The sequence below is a fragment of the Embiotoca jacksoni genome, unplaced genomic scaffold (genome assembly GCF_022577435.1).
Source record: "Embiotoca jacksoni isolate LCO1_2020_lvr unplaced genomic scaffold, fEmbJac1.0.p SCAF_57, whole genome shotgun sequence".
In the NCBI taxonomy this organism is placed as follows: domain Eukaryota; kingdom Metazoa; phylum Chordata; class Actinopteri; family Embiotocidae; genus Embiotoca; species Embiotoca jacksoni.
This window is the reverse complement of record NW_027185411.1, coordinates 1,298,182-1,316,610: the sequence shown is the minus strand read 5'-3', so window position 1 is coordinate 1,316,610 and position 18,429 is coordinate 1,298,182. Positions and strand designations below refer to the sequence as shown.

At 44.7% G+C, this 18,429-nt stretch overlaps 1 protein-coding gene across 2 annotated transcripts; it reads right to left on the bottom strand.

The window, feature by feature from the left end:
- Window positions 1-253: 253 nt before the first annotated feature.
- mia2 (MIA SH3 domain ER export factor 2) lies at window positions 254-18,243 on the bottom strand. Of its 2 annotated transcripts, none has more exons than XM_069172962.1 (28): window positions 18,053-18,243; window positions 17,814-17,947; window positions 17,259-17,345; window positions 12,385-17,131; window positions 12,045-12,257; window positions 11,718-11,782; window positions 9,532-9,663; window positions 9,353-9,374; window positions 9,180-9,268; window positions 8,828-8,899; window positions 8,003-8,113; window positions 7,826-7,897; window positions 7,617-7,721; window positions 7,295-7,417; window positions 6,925-7,107; window positions 6,652-6,742; window positions 6,459-6,526; window positions 6,297-6,367; window positions 6,107-6,208; window positions 5,905-6,001; window positions 5,654-5,721; window positions 5,116-5,201; window positions 4,696-4,809; window positions 3,934-4,083; window positions 1,982-2,137; window positions 1,820-1,860; window positions 1,563-1,737; window positions 254-1,473 (listed from the first exon to the last, which is right to left on the bottom strand). In XM_069172962.1, the coding sequence occupies exons 1-28, from the start codon at window positions 18,213-18,215 to the stop codon at window positions 1,238-1,240; spliced, it is 7,773 nt and encodes a 2,590-aa protein (XP_069029063.1). In that variant the 5' UTR covers window positions 18,216-18,243; the 3' UTR covers window positions 254-1,237. The 2 variants fall into 2 exon arrangements, with proteins under 2 accessions (XP_069029063.1, XP_069029064.1); XM_069172963.1 differs by having other exon boundaries at window positions 4,696-4,806.
- Window positions 18,244-18,429: the final 186 nt, after the last annotated feature.

Genomic DNA, 18,429 nt, shown 5'->3' with positions numbered 1-18,429 from the left:
GTTCTATTCAAACGTCACAGCAGGAGAGTTTGGTCAGGAAGTTAAAGAGCTGTGCTGCTCAATCAAGGTTACAATTAGTGAAAGTATTTTTTTTTACAATTACAGATTTACCATATTTAATACATTTCCATGTCATATGCACAGTATCATAATATAATTACGTTCCAGTGTTTTGTTAATCCTGGTGACCGCTGATGATTTAACAACTCCATACGACTACTTGAAGATTATTGCATTAGTAAAATATGGAGACTTTGACAATTAAAGAGTCTTTATTCATCTATCAATAATCACTTTTTACAAAATTCACATGGGCGTCAATCCCTCTGACTCTCCAGGCAGCCTCTACTCCAGTCAGTTCATTTCATCCTCCACTCTGGAACTGCCAGGATGAGTCCCAGTTGACACAACGCAGCCAATATCAGCCACTTTTCCTTCAAGCCTGGCTGTTTGTATGTCAGCGGATAATGAGCAGAAGCACTGTTCGCTGCTCTTGGTATGAAATAAAAGCTTTTTTTGATGAAGGCAAAGTCCCCAAATCCCACAGGGAAGTTGGTGAAATTCAGTTATGCAATTACATTTCAAGAACACCGTTTGATTTGACCTGTGAGGAATATTTAGAGTCAGATCAACTCAGTTCAGTGAGTCCAAACGAGACCTGATGTGATCTGTGGAGTCAAATCCACGTCAACAACGACACAGATGCTAAATGGCTAAATTTGTTAAATTATTGTGACAGTGACAAGAGTGTTAGTACAAAAGGAATGTCCTATTACAGACCTAAAAGATGTTTGAGATCATTTCAACTTCACTTCCTGAGTCATCGCGGTGAAATGTTCACTGCTGCCGCTCCGTCATTGAGATTTTGACCTGCTGCACTTCAACCCAAGTCCCATTAAAGACCTTTCTGCAAAGACAAGCTGACAAGCGAATGTTTCTGGTTCACAACTGCTGTCGCCGCGCTTTCACAACAACGGCTCCCTTACAGGGCATGGAGCTGGATGATGATGATGATGATGATGATGATGGGGCAGGCGGAGGGAGTAACAGAGAGAAGGAAGGCAGAAGAAAGAGAAGAAAGGATATGATTGGAGGAGAAACGGAGATCAACGGACATACAGTGACAAAACTGGCTAACGAAGGCCGGCGTTTCCCCTCCGCTGACACTATTCATTAAATAAATCCTCCTGATGAATAAATGTGACAAATCACAGCTCAGGTAGAAACTCTGTCGGGCTCAGATGGCGTCTTCGGGCGAGGGCGTGTTCTCCTCAGGCGACCGGCTGTGTGGTGGGGAGGGGAGGGGCTGATGATGAGGAGGAGGGGGAGGAGGAGGGCCCGTGGAAGAGGGTGGGAGGCCGTCAGGAGGAGGGTGCCGCATGGGGGGACCGTAGGAGGGCATGTGAAGATGGGGGGGTCCGCTGGGAGGGAAACGAGGGGGGAACATCATCCCCGGAGGAGGGGGAGCCCACACTGGAGAGAAAGAGAAGGAAATAAAAAGTTACGTTTCCACTGACGACATCTGGAGAGGAGATGCCAAGAAGACGGATGCAACTTCCTACTTGGCATCATCGGTGGCCCCCCCGGTCCTCTGGGAGCGTAGAAATCAGGAGGGGGGCCATAGGGGGCTCTTCGAGGAAAGGGACCGTCCATGGGACCCATCGGGGGTCCGGGAGGGGGTGGGCCACCCACCCTCGGATCTGCTTCGGGGGGAGTCCTCAGATCACCGGGACCAGACTGGTGACAAGACACACAAAGAGGATTTATATTGATGCTGGCACACAGGCAGCTCTCACACACCAACACACACGTCTCCTACCTCTCTGGGTTCACCAGGGCTGTTTTCTCTGAAGGAGCCGTCTGCATTAACAAACAGTTCGTAGGTGAAGACAGGAAATATGAAATGACTTGATTTTCCATTTCAATATGTGCATCTTAACCTATTTAAAGTCTAAAAGGTATCAAGGCAGCAGAGACAGACCTGCCATGTCTGTAGGGTGAGGTGGTCCCGGGGGGAGACCCCGAGGATGCAGCGGGCCGGGCGGGAGGGTCCCAGGAGGATGCAGAGGGCCCAGAGCTCCTGGAGGAGGAAGATGTCTCCTGTACATGGGACCTCCTGGTTCTGGAAACATGTAACCTGAGGGAGGCAGAACATATAAAGAGATTCCATACGAGTCCAGAAGTCCAGCAACGCTCTTTTCTGTGGTGCGACGGTGATGTGTTTGGAAGCTGCTCCGTTTAAACGCACGGCATGGAAGGCACAACGTGACGTCCGAGTGTCTGACTTTAATAAAGAGCTTAAAAATAAGAAATATGAGAAAACATTGTCATTTTTTACATCAAAAAGTTCTGAGACTGTTCCTGTTGCACCATCACACGCCCGGAGCAGTGGGCAGCAACAACGCAACTTCATGAGGAAGTATTCCACGTCAAGTCACATGATCAACGTCAGCATCTGAGTCGCACACGTTCTGGTGACCACCGGTACGAGAAGATTTGTGATTTCACCGTGGACCTGAGCAGAGAGAGCGCGCGGGATTCTGTGTCAAACTCCTGAAACCAGCAAAGGAGACCCGTGAAACGCTGCAGGTGATCTCCAGCAGTGAGGCGGTGAGCAGGGCGAGGTGTCCTGAGAGGGACCGGCATCTCAAGAGGGACAGAACACGTCGCTGTCCAAGGCTGAAGACGGCACATGGGGTCAGACGTACGTCGGGTTGTGCACCGTGAGTCGGTCGCCCAGAGTCCGACTGTCAACGCAGATGTTCTCGGGAGTCGGAGAGAAAACATTTGCTGGAAACCACCTGATCTGTGGCTCCACGGCTCTTTGGGTCTCGAACACGACTTCGCTCACGGCAAGTTGAAGAAGCGCAAGTTTGTCGCCTGCAATAACACAACTGTTCCTCCACATCACCTCCCGCTCACCGGATTTGACTCCCTGCGTCTTTCTGATCCCATAAAAAGCTCAGTGCTCAACTTTCATGTCCGTGGTGAAATCACGAAGGCGCACACGCCGCCGCTCAGAAAAATGTGTGGAACTCAGGTGCCGTTTTTGATCAAATGAAGAAAGTTGGAGTACTTGCTGACGAAGGTTCCAGCTCCGTTTGGTGCAGCAGAAGCAGTGTCAGAACTTATCCATCCTCCCTCATACCTGTAACTGTAAACACAACAATAAACTGTATAAACAGTGCTTTCCCTTCTGGATCATGTGATGAAGGATCTCATACAAACACTTTTATCACACAGCTTCACAGACAACTGTACTTTTAAGTGCTTCAAATGCTTTAAAGACAAAACACATGCACGGTCGACGTGCGTTTAGCATTCACATGCAAACAGGACTTCAACTTATAACCTGCTGAATTCAGCTGCAACAAATCTCCTGCACGACGGCTGCATCCCATTTCAGGGAAAAGGAGCCGTAATCACTGTTATTAGCTACACCTGCACATCCACTGCTTTACGTCCCACATTCCTAAACCATCAAGATGCACATATAATAATAATAATAATAATAATAATAATAAGACCCAGTATAACCATGTTGAACGTTTGACGATGCAACAGAAATGTAGCTCTCACACGTGCAAATATTCTCTGTAAAATTGACAAACAACAGCTGCAGTCTGAAAGCAGATTCTTACTTTGATGTGAAAGTGCAGGAATCATTACAAAGAGACGCGTTTGATTTTCATCCTTGCAGTAATAATTAGTAAGAACTGTTGTTCAACTTGTGTGATAAGGAGTTAAACCTCTGGCGGACTTATCCGATTAGTTTTAGATCAAACTGAGAAAACATCATCATTTCTGTTTGTTAAATATGATCTCAGTCGTTGATCATTTCACAGCCAGTTTGGGGCCGTGAGAGGATTTATCATCATATTCTGTCTTTTTTTTCTCTTGCGTGTACACACACACACACACACACACACACACCTGGGGGTCCTAGAGGCCCCGGGGGTCCTGGGGGGGGTCCCCTTCGATCTCTCTCCCATGTGGGAGAGATTGAGCCGCTGTCTGAGTGAGGACCTCCACTGCGCTCCATCTCTCCTTGGCCACCGGGGGGCTCCCCTGGACCACGAGGCACTGGGGAGGAAAGGAGCGGTGAAAGAAGAAGGTCCAAAGGACAAAGGAGACATGATGGAAGGTGATGATGGAAGGTGATGATGAAGGAGGGAGTCGGAGACATGGATGAAGGGGAAAAAGCAGAGCCGACAGCCCAAAGACAAGATAAGACAGGGCAGAGTGAGATACGAGGAGAGAGACAGAAAGTATGACTGCATGAACTGAGAAAATGAAACGCATCTCATCAAAGTATTCTCTCTTTCCTTTGTACGTTCCAGATTGTATGCCAACACACACTCCATGCTGCAACACATTTCAGCGTCTACACTGCATCATGCTGCAGTTAGTCGGTCAACAGACTTAGTGGGAAAATGTGCCGTCTTTAAAATACCACGATCAGCGAAACATAATGACACACAAAACAGGTTGTAAATAACCACCGTGGTTGTGCTTAAATTACACGACTGCAACACCAGAAGGTGTTTTGGAAGATGTGTCGAAAGTATATGAATGAAAATGTTGACAAGTGTTTTGATGTTTGTAGTATTTTGTGCATCATTCTTGGGGGTTGTTAAGGTTTCGTGTACTGCTGCAGCTAAATGTATATTTGTGTATTTCTTTGCACGTGTATACCTCGAGGAGACAATCTATTAGGAGGTCCATCCATTAATGTAGGAGGAGAGAGGAAAGGTCTGGTTTCAGACGAGGGTCGACCGAGAGGAGAGGGACCATACGGTGACCTTTCTGCTGGAAATCAAGGAAGATCTGGTGAGCACGAAGGCAAACTGGGGTTCACGTACTTTTCCAACCTACAAAGTTGATGTTTGAGTGATGTATTTAATATGGACAAAAAAACAACAGTGATTGGTGTGATATTAGTTCGAATAGATTGTGTTTGCTCGTAAATGTAACTTAGATGAAGATCTTACTGTAATTTAAGACATAAATGTGTATAAATCTAACTTACTTAATTTTTCCAGCCACTGTGCTGTAAGCTCAATACTATATTAGGTGTGTGTGTGTGTGTGTGTGTGTGTGTGTGTGTGTGTGTACCTCTGAAAGGCAGTGGTCTAGCTAGGCTGTCCAAGGCGAACGGATCTTTGTCGAGGGCGTCCAGTTTAAACTGTGTATCCGTCAGCCTGTAAACAAACACGCCGAAAGTTAAAGTGGGACAAACCCGGTGGTCCCGACTGTGTAATGAACAGTTTATTAGTGTATTCATGCATTTTAGGTAAATCAAAGAACAAACATCTCAGAATTCCCAATGCACGTCAATATGCAGAATGTTTTTGAAATTGTACCACACAACACATCGAGAGCCCCCCCCCCCCCACTTCACTTCAAAAATCAACAAAATTTGGGTCCCCAAACTTTCGCAAACAAGTGTAGCTTATTTAATGAAGCAAAAACATACTGTTGATATGTATATGTTTATATATATTTAAACATGCCAGTGTTCAAAGCTCCTAAAAATGAATCCAACATAGATTTATTCAAGGTCAGTGCGGTGAGGTAGACGGGGGCAAAGCTCGAGGGACACAGTGTTGTACTTAATCTTCTTCACTCTCTCAAAGTTGGACGTGATGCTTACTTCTGTCTGAAGAGGCCGTTCTCTCTCCGGATGTCTGCCAGCTCTCGGTCTGCTGCTCGGGCCGCCAGCTGGAAATATCAGTAACACGATACATGTACAAATATACAGACACAGTGCAGCTCAGTGGGTTTAAATAGACCACTCAAATGCAGAATGAGTTTCATCAGTGGTCAAACCAACGCTTCACCAACAACATGTCTGATCTCGGGGTGTTTTTCTCTCGTGCTGCAGGATCACTTTGTTTCACTCACCCAGTTATTATGAGCCTTCTTCTCATGCGCTGATATCTGAGTCTGGTACGACTGTTTGGTTTTCTCGAGCTCCTCCTCCATCTCTTCCGCTCGTTGCCTGAAATAAAGCAGAAGTGAGACGGCGTTTGTGAGGGGGAGAAGCTCACTGTTGTATTGCTGCATGCTGTTGACGTATTTCTTTATTCTTTAAGGAAACGGCTACCTGTAGTTGTTCAGTTCCTCCATGGCCATCGCAATGTTTTTGTCCGCTTTATTCAACTTCTCCTCCTTCTGCAGGCGCTCCTTCTCTTCCACTGTCAGCAGTCTATAAAAACATGTTTATCACCACATATTTCTCCACAGCATCCTATTCTTATAGTAAACCCTGTGCATGCATATCTATGTGTATATACCTGTGCAGCTTGAGCTCGTTCTCCTGGTACATTTCTGTCATAATGTGGAGTTTCTGTTGTAATCGTTGGACCTGAGCACATGAATTTACAAGAATTAAATAAAGGCAAACAAACGTGGCAATTAATCAAATATCCCACAAGTACACAGCAGAGGTGAGCTACCTGATCCGCGTAGTGCTCAGCGTCAGACTGCAGAGATAATTTCTCGTTCTCCAGGTCCTGAATGCCCACTTGAGGTGGAAAACAAGAACACAATGATAACAGATGTTAAATCTCAACACAAACATTTGTTTTTAGAAGCTGCTGTTTTTAAATGTTCCATTATTAAGGAAACTGTTAACTACAGTTAATTTACCTTCCAGGTCTTCTTTAGCTTTGATTTCATCATTCAGTTTGGCAAATACTCTGTCCTTATCTTCATCCACTGACTTGAGGTCTGCATTCAGCTACACACAAACAAAGACATTTTATATTATATATATATTATATTATATATTAGAGCGTAAATTCAGCTGTAGAATTCAAAAATGTTTTCAAACTATTATCCATATTAATCCTTTTTGTGTATCACTACATACATACAGTGGTTGTTAAACATGATGTGCTCATGTCCTCTTCATTAATCTACCTTGGCAGCACAAATGAGTTTCTGGACTTTCTGCAGATGACCCTGTGAGCCGACGTCCCCTCTTCCATTCTTCTCTCCTTTTCCTGGTGTCCCATTAGCCGTCTCCTCTCCTCCTTCCTCACCTTCCTCTTCCTCCAGATCTGAATCCCAAGCCTTCATCCTCAGCAGTCGATCTGTCAACGACTGCAAGCAAACAAACATTTGTGATACTAATTATGTCAAAAGATGTCACTGAATACTTTTATGAATTGTATATATCGATTTCTTGTCTCTCCATAGTCGTCCTGGGGATATTAATGATATTTTAGAAAAAAAATGTATATAGTAACTTTCTACAATATATTGTAATTTATGCAAGAACCAATCCTACCGTTATACGTTCATCCTTGTTGGTCACATCCTGCTGCATCCCGCTGTGGGCGAACTCGAACCTCCTCATCTCCGCCTCCAACTCGCTCACTCTTTCTGCCCATCCCTCCGCCTGCTGCCTCAACTGGAGAGAAAAACAGAAAGGTAAGACACATCAAATAAAAAATATGCATAAAGAAAGGGGAGGCACAAAGACATGACAACATTTCTGTGCATTAGTTTGGTACGGCACGCAGCTGGATGTATTGAATAGGGAAACCATGTAAAAGCAGAGCCACTCCCCTTCCCACCATATATGGTAGCAGGAGTTTACAGCATCCTACCTGAGCGTTGCTCTCCTGTAGCACCGTGTTCTCCTCTCCAGATGTTTCCAGGTTCCTCTGTAGACGGTCACTGCTCATATGGTACACCTTCAGAGTGGTTTGTGCCTAGAGACAGACGGGCAGCAGTCACGTCATATGAAACCAAGAAGTACGGATCAGAGGAGGACAAGAAGAGGCAGCAGAGGACATCAGGTAATGGAGGACCGCACCTGCTCTTCCTGCGACTGCATGTTTTTGGTTTCCTCTTCGAATGTTTCCATGCTCTCCTCGAGCACCGCTATCTGGAGGAAGAACCAAAACAATTCACTCAGTCAGTATCGCATCTCAGTTAACAACATAGTGAACAAGACTTCCACAGTGTTTTTGATGGGAGTGTGTGCTCCTACCCTCTTTTCTTGTTCTATCCTGTGTTCTTTCTGCTGGTCCAGTTGATCCTTCAGTTGTTTTAGATCCCTCTCCAGCTCTCTTTTGGCCTGATCCAACTGTCTGGATTTTACCTGAAATTTCCACGACAACAAGATTTGATGAGAAATCTCCTTCGACATTTTTTACCTTTAACCACGGTGCCATTTGAAGGCCAGCCAGGAAATCATCATCGTCATCATCGTCATCGTCATCATCCAAGTCCTTGTCCACTAAAATAACACAGCTGAAGAACAGCTTTCCTCCTGCTACAATATGAACGTCTGGCTCTTACGTTGTAATTCATACATCTTGCATTGCAGTTCTTCCTTTTCTATGATTATTATTTATTGTGTCATTGACCACTGAAAACAAATTCCACCAAATCTGGTCATGTGGCTGTTCGAGTGAAGTGAAGATGAATAGTTACGCAATAAAATATTTTTAACCCTTTGTGCTGAAATTCAATCAGGAAGTACATTTTGAACCTTAAAGAATAAATAGAGGTCTGAATCACGTTACATCTTGTGAACATCAACTGGCTTTGTAGTCAATAGGATTAAAAACAGTTTGAGAAAGCGTCCCAAAACTAAAACAATAAAAAGATCGATGTATCCGTTTTGATCAAAGGTGCTTAAATGAGTTCAGCGCTGTTTCTAAGATCTGAAACGGTACACGGTACCAGACATGACTACCGTGTGAATTACACCCATTAATGTCATCAAGAACAGGCATCGAGGAGGTTCTGTTCACATTGAGGATCGATGGTTTTCAGGTTTTTGTACTCATATTGATTCTTTCCGTCTCACCTCCAGATGTTCTTTCTTCTGAGTCCGGGCCAAGCCACTGCTGTCTCTCAGTGAATCCTCCAGGTCGTCATACTGAAAATCACACATCATGAAAAACATTCATCTCACAGTACTCGTGAAAATAATGCATCTGGTTCAGAATTACCTGCAATTACATTGCAAGAAGAACATTTCTGCTTTTTGATCGCACTTTAAGACAACATGACTCTGTTTCTTCCCATCTAGATATTTTTGATGCCATAGAAACACATTACATGAATTTGACCTCATATTAACCGACCAAGTGTTGCGTGTGAGACAAGCGTCGTCTCCAGCCATCAATCAATCAGTCAGAATTAGCACAAGCACCAACCTCTTGTTGACAATGACTGAGAGTCTCAAGGACTTTACACTTCTCATCCAGCAGCTGTGTCACCTGTTCAGCCATCGATCGCTCTTTACCTGAAAAACAAGCAATATAAAGCTTACAGACACGTTTAAATTAGTTATTTCTCAAATATAAGGGAATACGTAGCAAGAACTTACTTCGATAAACTCTGCTTTTTATCTGTGAGAAAATTAAAAAAACAAACAATTGTGAACAAATTAGCAATGGAGGGAATTATGGTTTTATAAATGCCAAGCAAACAGGTGTGGCCTCTACGTTTTAACCAAAAACAAATGCGTTCATAAACTGTAAACGTAAAATGTGAATATGCACTCACAGAGCTGTAACATCTACAGGTGAATAACAGCACGGTCAGCAGCCCCAACAGACTGGAGATGATGACCGGTTCCCACGGCACACCGTACAGGTCCGGACCGGGTCTCAGGTCATCCGGCAGCGACGATACAACCTGGAAAAAACAAAAAACAAAACAGAAAGCTGTTCATTTTAATCATCTCTTTAAAATGAGATGTTTCAAATCTGGGAAGAAATTAGTTTTAGTCCTTTTTCACAGGTGGATCGTACACAGTAAAATAGTGATGCTCACCTAGTTAACCAACACAAATGGGAGAAAACAACAACACTACTTCAATGAATAAGAAACTTTTAACAATGTTGATTTAATGCAATTACTTTCACCTGGCAGCATTATGACGTCATCAAATTAGCTTCACAACAGCTGTTGCTTCAGTTGGAAGAAGCACATTCACATTTTCAAAAGGACAAAAACACACTTCTCAATATATAAATATATATATACACATATATATATATTTTTTCCGATTTTACAATTTTGTTTTACATTTAAACGTTGAAAATAGGAGCGAATATTATTTGCTAATATGCTGAACAGTTACAGCCTTGACAGTTTACACCACAGCAGCACATCTATCTAACAAACACCTGATATTTTGACCCAATAAATTAATTAATAAATAAATTAAAAAAAATAAAAAATAAAAAAAGCAGAAACACCGAAACGACGGTCAATAAAAACCAGCTAACTCTCGAGAACAATAATAAACAGGTTTGGGGAAAAAAATACAACATAAAACCTCCAAATGGTGCTGACAACTGGCCGGCAGCACCGGCGGAACAAACACGGAGTTAAAAATGAAAATAATAAATTTATAACACGGAGCTAAAGCGGAGAAACGACGTGTTTTTAATGCTACTTGTGAAATGCTAACAAAAACCTGCCACACAACGTACATCCTTCACTTTCTCCACGACGACACCGTAGTAAGCCTCCGCCGTCGCCCGGAAGTCGGCCGCTTCGCCGGCCAGCTCGTCACTTGTCGGGGGTTCCGCCATGTCCGGATTATTTCATTTGTTTTATATTTTAGTTATAATTTAGTATTTATACCGAAACAGAAAACCCGGAGCAGCCAACCCGGTCAGCGGCGACTTCACATCCTCTTCACAACACCGACGCTCCGGAGTGTACCACTACGGAGGGGTGCGATCACAGAAAGTCCCTGTTAAATCCTTGAAACAACTTTTTAGATATCAATTACTCCGGAATAGCATGATGAAATAAGTATTGTTTGTTTATAGAGAATCAAAGTATAATTTATACAATATTTTGTAAAAAAAAAAATCATAATTTCACATCCATGGTAAATCCCCCCCCCCCCGCCCGTTGGTGTAAATGGTTTAATCCCAACGTCACCAATTGTAAAATGCCACACTGGCATATCGGAACGATTTCAAAGTGACACCAAGAGAAACAGGTGTCACCAAAACGATTACTGTATTGTCATTATCGCTTATAAAGACCTCTCCATTAACTAATTCAACCGTATCAAACTGAGCACGTGTGTGCATTTTTCTCTCGAGCAGAGTATCTGCTTTGAGTTACGACGACAGGCTGATAACAAACTACTAAGCAGGACACAGGTGAAGACTTGAATCAGCCTGAATGTTCCTCCAGGGCGTTTCTGAACGTTACACTCACCGACCCGGCCTCATTTTGGTCCATCTGAAACTAGAGACACACTTGACCCCTCAAAACATGTAAACCAGTTTGCCTTGTGCAGCTGTGTTGCTTTGCCAGCTGGCCGGAGTGAGAAGGACCCAAAATGTGAAGTGATGTTGACCAAGCCGAGCCAGCTGGACACCTGAGAAGGAGGCAAGGCTGCATGCCAGAGGGGAGAGTCAGATCAACATGTCACAAGTGCAAATGTCTTAAAGAAGCAGACACCTCCGTTTGAAGACACCGAGAGGGACCTAAAGTTGCCCTCTCACTTAAAAGTTAGATGACAAAGCATTTTAAACTGGGTCAGAGAAAGTAAACAACACCTGCTTTGACCTCAGTCATCATGACATCAGCATTTAAAGCGTTCCTCCCAAACACATTATTATCTATGAAGATTGAATAAAAGCCCAGTCAGAGGTGGAGGTCATACTGTATGACAGACTAATGACAGTTTCTATTGATGGGACTCTTCTGGAGACTCTTACCTGCACAATAAGCTGTCCGTGGATCTCCATCTGACGAACCAACTCCAGGATCTGCTTCATCGCCCCTGCAGTTACACACATAATGATGATTAAAATCCAAACTTTATACACTCCATCGTCTGACAATACAATACTCAGAGATTTTAATCTTTGTTTAACGTGTGATATTAGTTTAAAAAAAACAACTGAAAATAATGTTGTGGCCGTGTCATCCAGGTTGTGTGCTGCAGGAATGAGGCTGCAGGAGGTTGAGTCCTTCTCCCATGTTAATATCTTTTAATCATCCGTCAATCCTTCTTGATAAACGGACACTCGGGTCATCCATACCTTCCAGCAGCGGCGGTGGTCCTGATGCAATGTCACTTCCCGTCTCTCCTCTTTTCTCAGACACAGTTTTCCTCTCTTCTTCTGTGCCACCACCCGCTTTGTCGTCATCTTCCTCCACCGTCGCTGCCGCCGCCTCATCTCTGACTACAGATGCATCTTGTGTCCTCCTAGACTCTTCCTCTGCGTTCGTTTCCTTACGTTTGCTGGCTTTAGCTGCGTTTGACAGGGGAACACACGGACTCTGATTGACACACATGCAAATAAAAACCACACCTGAAGTGAAAGATTAAAATCGATCAAAAAAATAATTCTTATTTGCCATGATGGCTGACAAATATACCTTGATTATCACTAATATCTGACTTTCTCGTGTTGAAAGTCTCTCTCACTCGTTCCAGCAGCATCTCCAGCTTCTGAAGTGCGATGAGTTTTCGGGTCTTTCCTTTGTCCTCCTGCGGTGCGTCGGCTTGTCTCGTGCTCGGAGCGACCAGCGTCTCCCTGTGATAATGCAGAAGTCTTTCTATGTCCCACAGTATGGGTTCATCCTCATCCTGGTCTTCGGTCACTGAACTGGTCAAAACGTAATCCAAGAACTCCAGCTTGTTTGGCCCAAACAGCTCCGTCAAAACAGCCGCCTCGTCCGCACTCACGAGGCCGAGGAGGTTCTCGTGGTGTTCGGAGAGGCTTTCTGTTCGGAGGGCCGGCGCTGTAGTACGGACGTTGATCTCAGCAGAGGCGGGATCTTGAACCGGACCTGAGTCCAGGTCCTGCTCAGGAGTCAGAAAGCCTTGCAGCTCGGGGCTGAAACTCTGGGCCGGTTCTGTGGACTCCTGAGGTTCAGCGGTGGGCACGCGGCTGAAAAAGCTGAAGGCCGTGTTGAAAAGACCAGAAGCTGCTCCCGGTTCAACCTCTGCTGTCGCTGTGCTGCGACCATCCGGTGGAGAAGATCCAGGATCTTCAGACACCTGTGAGGCCGTTTGTTCAGATGTCACGGTCTGAGTTTGGACACCAGGAGGAGCTGAGAGTTCCCATCCTTCGTCTCTCCAGGATGAAGCACCACTTGGATTATTGTCATTTTTCCTCATTTCTATATCAGTGTCAGTGTTTCCTGTTTCGACGGAAGCTTCTTCTTCTTCTTCAGAGCGTATCTCCTCTTTCTTATCATTTCTCTCTCCTGTCTGTTTCACCCCGTCACCTGCTGGACTCGCTCCACCCTCAGCTCCTCCTCCATCTCTCTCCGCCTCTTCGCTCCCTTGAAGACGAAGCTCATTTGAACATTTCTGGACGTCATCATGTGTCTTGTGCTGCTTTTCTTGAATCTCCTCCCCCTCCGTCTTTCCACCCTTCACCTTTTCCACCTCGTCTTGTTTTTCCTCTTCATCCTCCACGTCCTCTGCTTCCACCGGTGGGTTTTCTGTTTTTGTGGCTGATTCAGTGATCGATGATCCCACATCGTTCACATCTTGTGTATTTTTCTCGCTGTTTTCTGACTCTGACCTGCTGATGTCATTCTGAATCTTCTCCATCTGCACCTGGTTTTCTTCATCTTTCTCTCTTCTCTTCTCCATAATATCCTTTAACTCCTCCTGTTTCTCCTCTTTATCTTTCAGCATCTTCTCCTCCTTTAACTTCTCCTGTTTCTCCTCTTCCTCTTTCAGCATTTTCTCCTTTAACTCCTCCTGTTTCTTTTCTTCCTCTTTCAGCATCTTCTCCTCCTTTAACTTCTGTTTCTCCTCTTCCTCTTTCAGCATTTTCTCCTTTAACTTCTCTTGTTTCTCCTCTTCCTCTTTCAGCATTTTCTCCTTTAACTCCTCCTGTTTCTCCTCTTCCTCTTTCAGCATTTTCTCCTTTAACTTCTCCTGTTTCTCCTCTTCCTCTTTCAGCATCTTCTCCTCCTTTAACTTCTCCTGTTTCTCCTCTTCCTCTTTCAGCATTTTCTCCTTTAACTTCTCCTGTTTCTCCTCTTCCTCTTTCAGCATCTTCTCCTTTAACTCCTCCTGTTTCTTTTCTTCCTCTTTCAGCATCTTCTCCTTTAACTCCTCCTGTTTCTTTTCTTCCTCTTTCAGCATCTTCTCCTCCTTTAACTCCTCCTGTTTCTCCTCTTCCTCTTTCAGCATTTTCTCCTTTAACTTCTCCTGTTTCTCCTCTTCCTCTTTCAGCATCTTCTCCTCCTTTAACTTCTCCTGTTTCTCCTCTTCCTCTTTCAGCATTTTCTCCTTTAACTTCTCCTGTTTCTCCTCTTCCTCTTTCAGCATCTTCTCCTTTAACTCCTCCTGTTTCTTTTCTTCCTCTTTCAGCATCTTCTCCTTTAACTCCTCCTGTTTCTTTTCTTCCTCTTTCTGCATCTTCTCCTCCTTTAACTTCTCCTGTTTCTCCTCTTCCTCTTTCAGCATTTTCTCCTTTAACTCCTCCTGTTTCCTTTCTTCCTCTTTCAGCATCTTCTCCTTTAACTCCTCCTGTTTCTTTTCTTCCTCTTTCAGCATCTTCTCCTTTAACTCCTCCTGTTTCTCCTCTTCCTCTTGCAGCATCTTCTCCTCCTTTAACTCCTCCACCACGGTCTGCTTTTCTTCTACTTGTAACTCTTTTATCGTTTGCTGTTTCTCTACCTCCTTCAGCTCCTCCACATCCCCCTGCTTCCTCTCTTCTTTCCCCTCCTTCGCTTCCTCCTCCTTCATTTCTTCCTTTAAGACTTCCTCATCTTTTACTTCTTCCTGTATTTCATTCGCTTCCTGTTCCTTCTCTTCCTTTACCTCCTCCAACTTCTCCTGGTTCTTCTCTTGCTCTAACCCATTCGTCTCCTCCTCCCTCGTCTCCCCCTGTAACTCCCTTTCCTCCTCCTTCTCCCTCTTTAATTCCTCCTCTTCGTCCTCCTTCTTCTCCCCATTAACCTCTATTTTCTCATGCTTTTCTTCCTCATTAAAGTCTTCCTCCTCATTCTCCTTCACTTCTTCTTTTACTTCCTTGTCATCTTCCTGTTTCTCCTCTTCTATCTCCCCCATCTCCTCCTGCCGCCCCTCTTCCTTTATCTCAGCCACTTCCTGCTGCTCCTCCTCTTCCTTCATCTCCTCCACCTCCTTTAAATCCCCCTTATTTTCCTCCACCTCTGTCATCTCCTGCCTCCCTCTATCCTTCGACTCCTCTTCCTCCGTCTCCATTTCAGAACCTAAAGTTGAACTTTCGTTCAAGCCTTCTTCTTCAGATCCCGACGTCTCGGTTTGAGCCAGCTGAAGTTTGTTTGCGCCGTCGTCCATAGTTTCCTTCACAGTTTGCTGCTTGTCTGAATCACTTTCTGTCCGTCTGTCCCTGTACTCCATCTCTGGAAGCATCGAGGCCTGATCTGTGTTTGATGAGATGTTTCCTCTGTCCTCCACTGAGACATTTTCATCCAGATTTTCCGTACTTGTAGAAAGCGATGATCTAAATTCCTGTGAGCCGCCCTCAGCAGGTTGCATCTGTTCGTCCTCTCCTGACTCGCCGTGACGTGTTTCTGCATAATGATCGGTTACATCTGCACGTGAATTATCGTCCTCTACTTCATCTCTCTTTGGACTAAAACTGTCATCCTCTGCTGTGATTGGTTTGTTCCTCTCCTCTGTGGATGATGAGAAAAGCTGACTCGGTCCACTGCTGTCCGTGGCATCGCCACTGACTTGACCTTCCTGTTTTTGAGTTGTAAAAATGTCCCCGTGGTCGTCACCACTGGCACCGACTTCAACAGACATACTGGTGGACTCTTCCACCTGATGTGAAGTTTCGGCCTCTTCCCCCTCCACACTCTCGGTTTTCTTGCTTTGTGGCAGATCTTTTTTCAGTTTGGGCGTCAGATGATCGTCACCCTCCGTTTCGGCGTTTTTGTCGTTACTGTCATCTTCTAAATGACCCGTTTTATTCTCTTTATCACCAGTTTGGAAAAAGCCGTTGATCGTGGAGGACACGTCTCCTACTACCTGCGATTTTTCCTCAGACTTGCTATCAGAAGAAATATCTTCATCATCAGCATCTACATGTAAGACACTGTTCTTGCTCGCGTCTGAAGCATCTGTGTGATTATCACTAATGCCGTCGTTGACATCGTTTGGAGGTTCTTCATCCTGTGATTCAGGCTGTGATTGACTGGTGTCCCCACTCTGTGATCCTGGTGCTTCTTGTGAGGTCGTCTCCTCTTCTGTCTCCTTCAGGCCACTTCCTGCACTTTCATCAACTTCACGATTATCTTTCCCGAAGCCTAAAATCCCCCCGATCCTCATGTCCAACCAGGAACTAGACGCCGGCTCTTCCTTCTCTTCCTCGGCTTGTCCTCCACCTGTCGTCTCCTGTCCTGCCTCCTGATTGGTCAGACCAAAGCCCAGCGTGCTTGACAACCCGCTCCCCAACCAACCCAGCGTCCCTGTCTCTTGTTTCTCTTCTTTGTGTAATTGGCTGCCTTCGAGGTCCAAAGACATCCTCCGACTCCTGAATTTCTCTGTCGGTTCTCCTTCCAGTTCTTTTTCCTTATCGAGCTTTTTTATTTCAGAATCTGTTTCTTTTTCTGCTCCGTAGCCGAGCCAACCCGCCATGGTTGAAGTGATTGAACCGGCTGTTTCCTCTCCGCTTTTCACATTCTCTTGAGCATTGTCGGGTTTCCCATCTCCTCCGAACCCGAGCCACCCCGTCCCGGAGGAAGTGAGTGAACTTTCGGCCTCCTTCGTCTCATCTTCCTCTTCTCCTTCAGCCAGACGGCCAGGTTGCTCCTCCTGAGGCAGACCTAACCATCCTGTCACGGAAGAACTGAGCCAGGAGGAGGAGGGAGACCCACCTTGTTGCGTCGCAGGAGTCTCGTGTGCTTCCTGCCCGGCTGCAGCATCACCGGCGTTTTTGTTTTCATCTCCTCCTGCTTCCTGCGCTGAAACCGGAGACTCTGTCGAGGCACCTGCATTCACGTTGTCAGTGTGTTGGATGAACTCATTGGTTTCTGACTCCTGGGTTTTGAGTTCTTGATCACTGTCATCATCATCATCATCATCATCATCATCATCATCATCATCAGTGTCCTGATGGCTGGAGTCAATGATATAGCCAAACTCATCCGTACAGAAGAAATCAGATTTCTGAAGGCAAAGAGGGAAAAGGAACCTCATCAGTAAAGGTGCATGAAACAAATACACAGACAGTAAATATCTACTTATTTATTATCAACTTATATATTTCTTATGTTTTGCATTTCTGACCAATTACCTTTGTCTCCACTACTTTCTCCACAGTTGCATAAACCTGCTCTTCATGCACAACATCCTTTGGAAAATAACCAAACTGTTTGTCAATCTGAAATAAACAGAAAACCAAAGTTCATCAGCGAAGTGCAGCGGTCTGTTCTGTAAAGCAAACAGTCGTGTGGATTAAATACAGACGGCAGAATCACAGGGGGAAGAAGAGACAACCAGACAAATATAATAAAGCACATTTCTTTCTAATTCTTTCAGCATATTCTTCTCACTTATTTTCAGTGCCAGTTATATGACATTTACAGATGTGCATTGTGGCTGAAAAAGCCTGTTCATCAATATATTAAAATGCGATTTCTGTGTTTGTAATAGTACATAATTAAATCATGAGGGTGTCCTTTCAGTGGCATTCATCAGTGGATATTATTAACATGATCACAGCCAATCAGTGGTCAGAAACTATCTGTATTGTAACGAAGACTTATCTCTTTGACCTCAGCTGAGGGACTGTTTGGATACCTTCTTATTTATACGTTTTCAAAGGAGAAGATAGAGACGTGAGACGTACGCTGCCGGCCCAGAGGTCGTCCCTCCTTCCAGTCAGCTTGTGGTAAACGGAAATGGTGTCTCCCCGTCTGAAGCTCAGGAAGCGGCAGTCTTTCCTGCGGTGGTCCCTTATCGCCTGCACTCTGCTCATCAGGCCTGCACACACAAAAACACACACATGAGCACAGAAGAAGAGCTTCGATGTAAAAAAAATAAATAAATAAGACTGAAAAAACAAACAAAAAAACTGAATTAACTTACTTTCACACTCAGGATCTCCACAGATCTTGTAGTCAGACAACAATCCCACGTTTAAGTGAGGTAAAATCACAAAAACTGAGGCTGTAATCCACAGGAACCTCCGAGCCAGTGAAGCAGACATTCTTGGTGTTTTAACGGTATCAGGAGAAAATGTCCACAACATGGTGCAGATAACTGCGTCTGGCAGGTGGACGTTGCCTCAGTGCTGCTGCTGTCATGAAGCCTCAGTAGAAAGAGCTGAGATAAGATAGGAGGCAGGATAATCATTAACACCAGAGAGATCTGCTGGCAATACTAAACATTATCTCTGCTCGTCGGTCAAAGGTTTATATTTTTTACTTTCGAGCGTCAACATGAGAGGATGAATTCTATCATTT

Excerpts from the sequence above, each read along its gene's own strand:
- mia2 (XM_069172962.1), bottom strand. The coding sequence starts at position 18,215 with ATGTTGTGGACATTTTCTCCTGATACCGTTAAAACACCAAGAATGTCT. Across the intron at positions 17,948-18,052 it reads TGGAGATCCTGAGTGTGAAA|GCCTGATGAGCAGAGTGCAG; the intron begins GTAAGTTAATTC and ends TTGTGTGTGCAG. Across the intron at positions 7,108-7,294 it reads ACAAGGATGAACGTATAACG|TCGTTGACAGATCGACTGCT; the intron begins GTAGGATTGGTT and ends GTTTGCTTGCAG.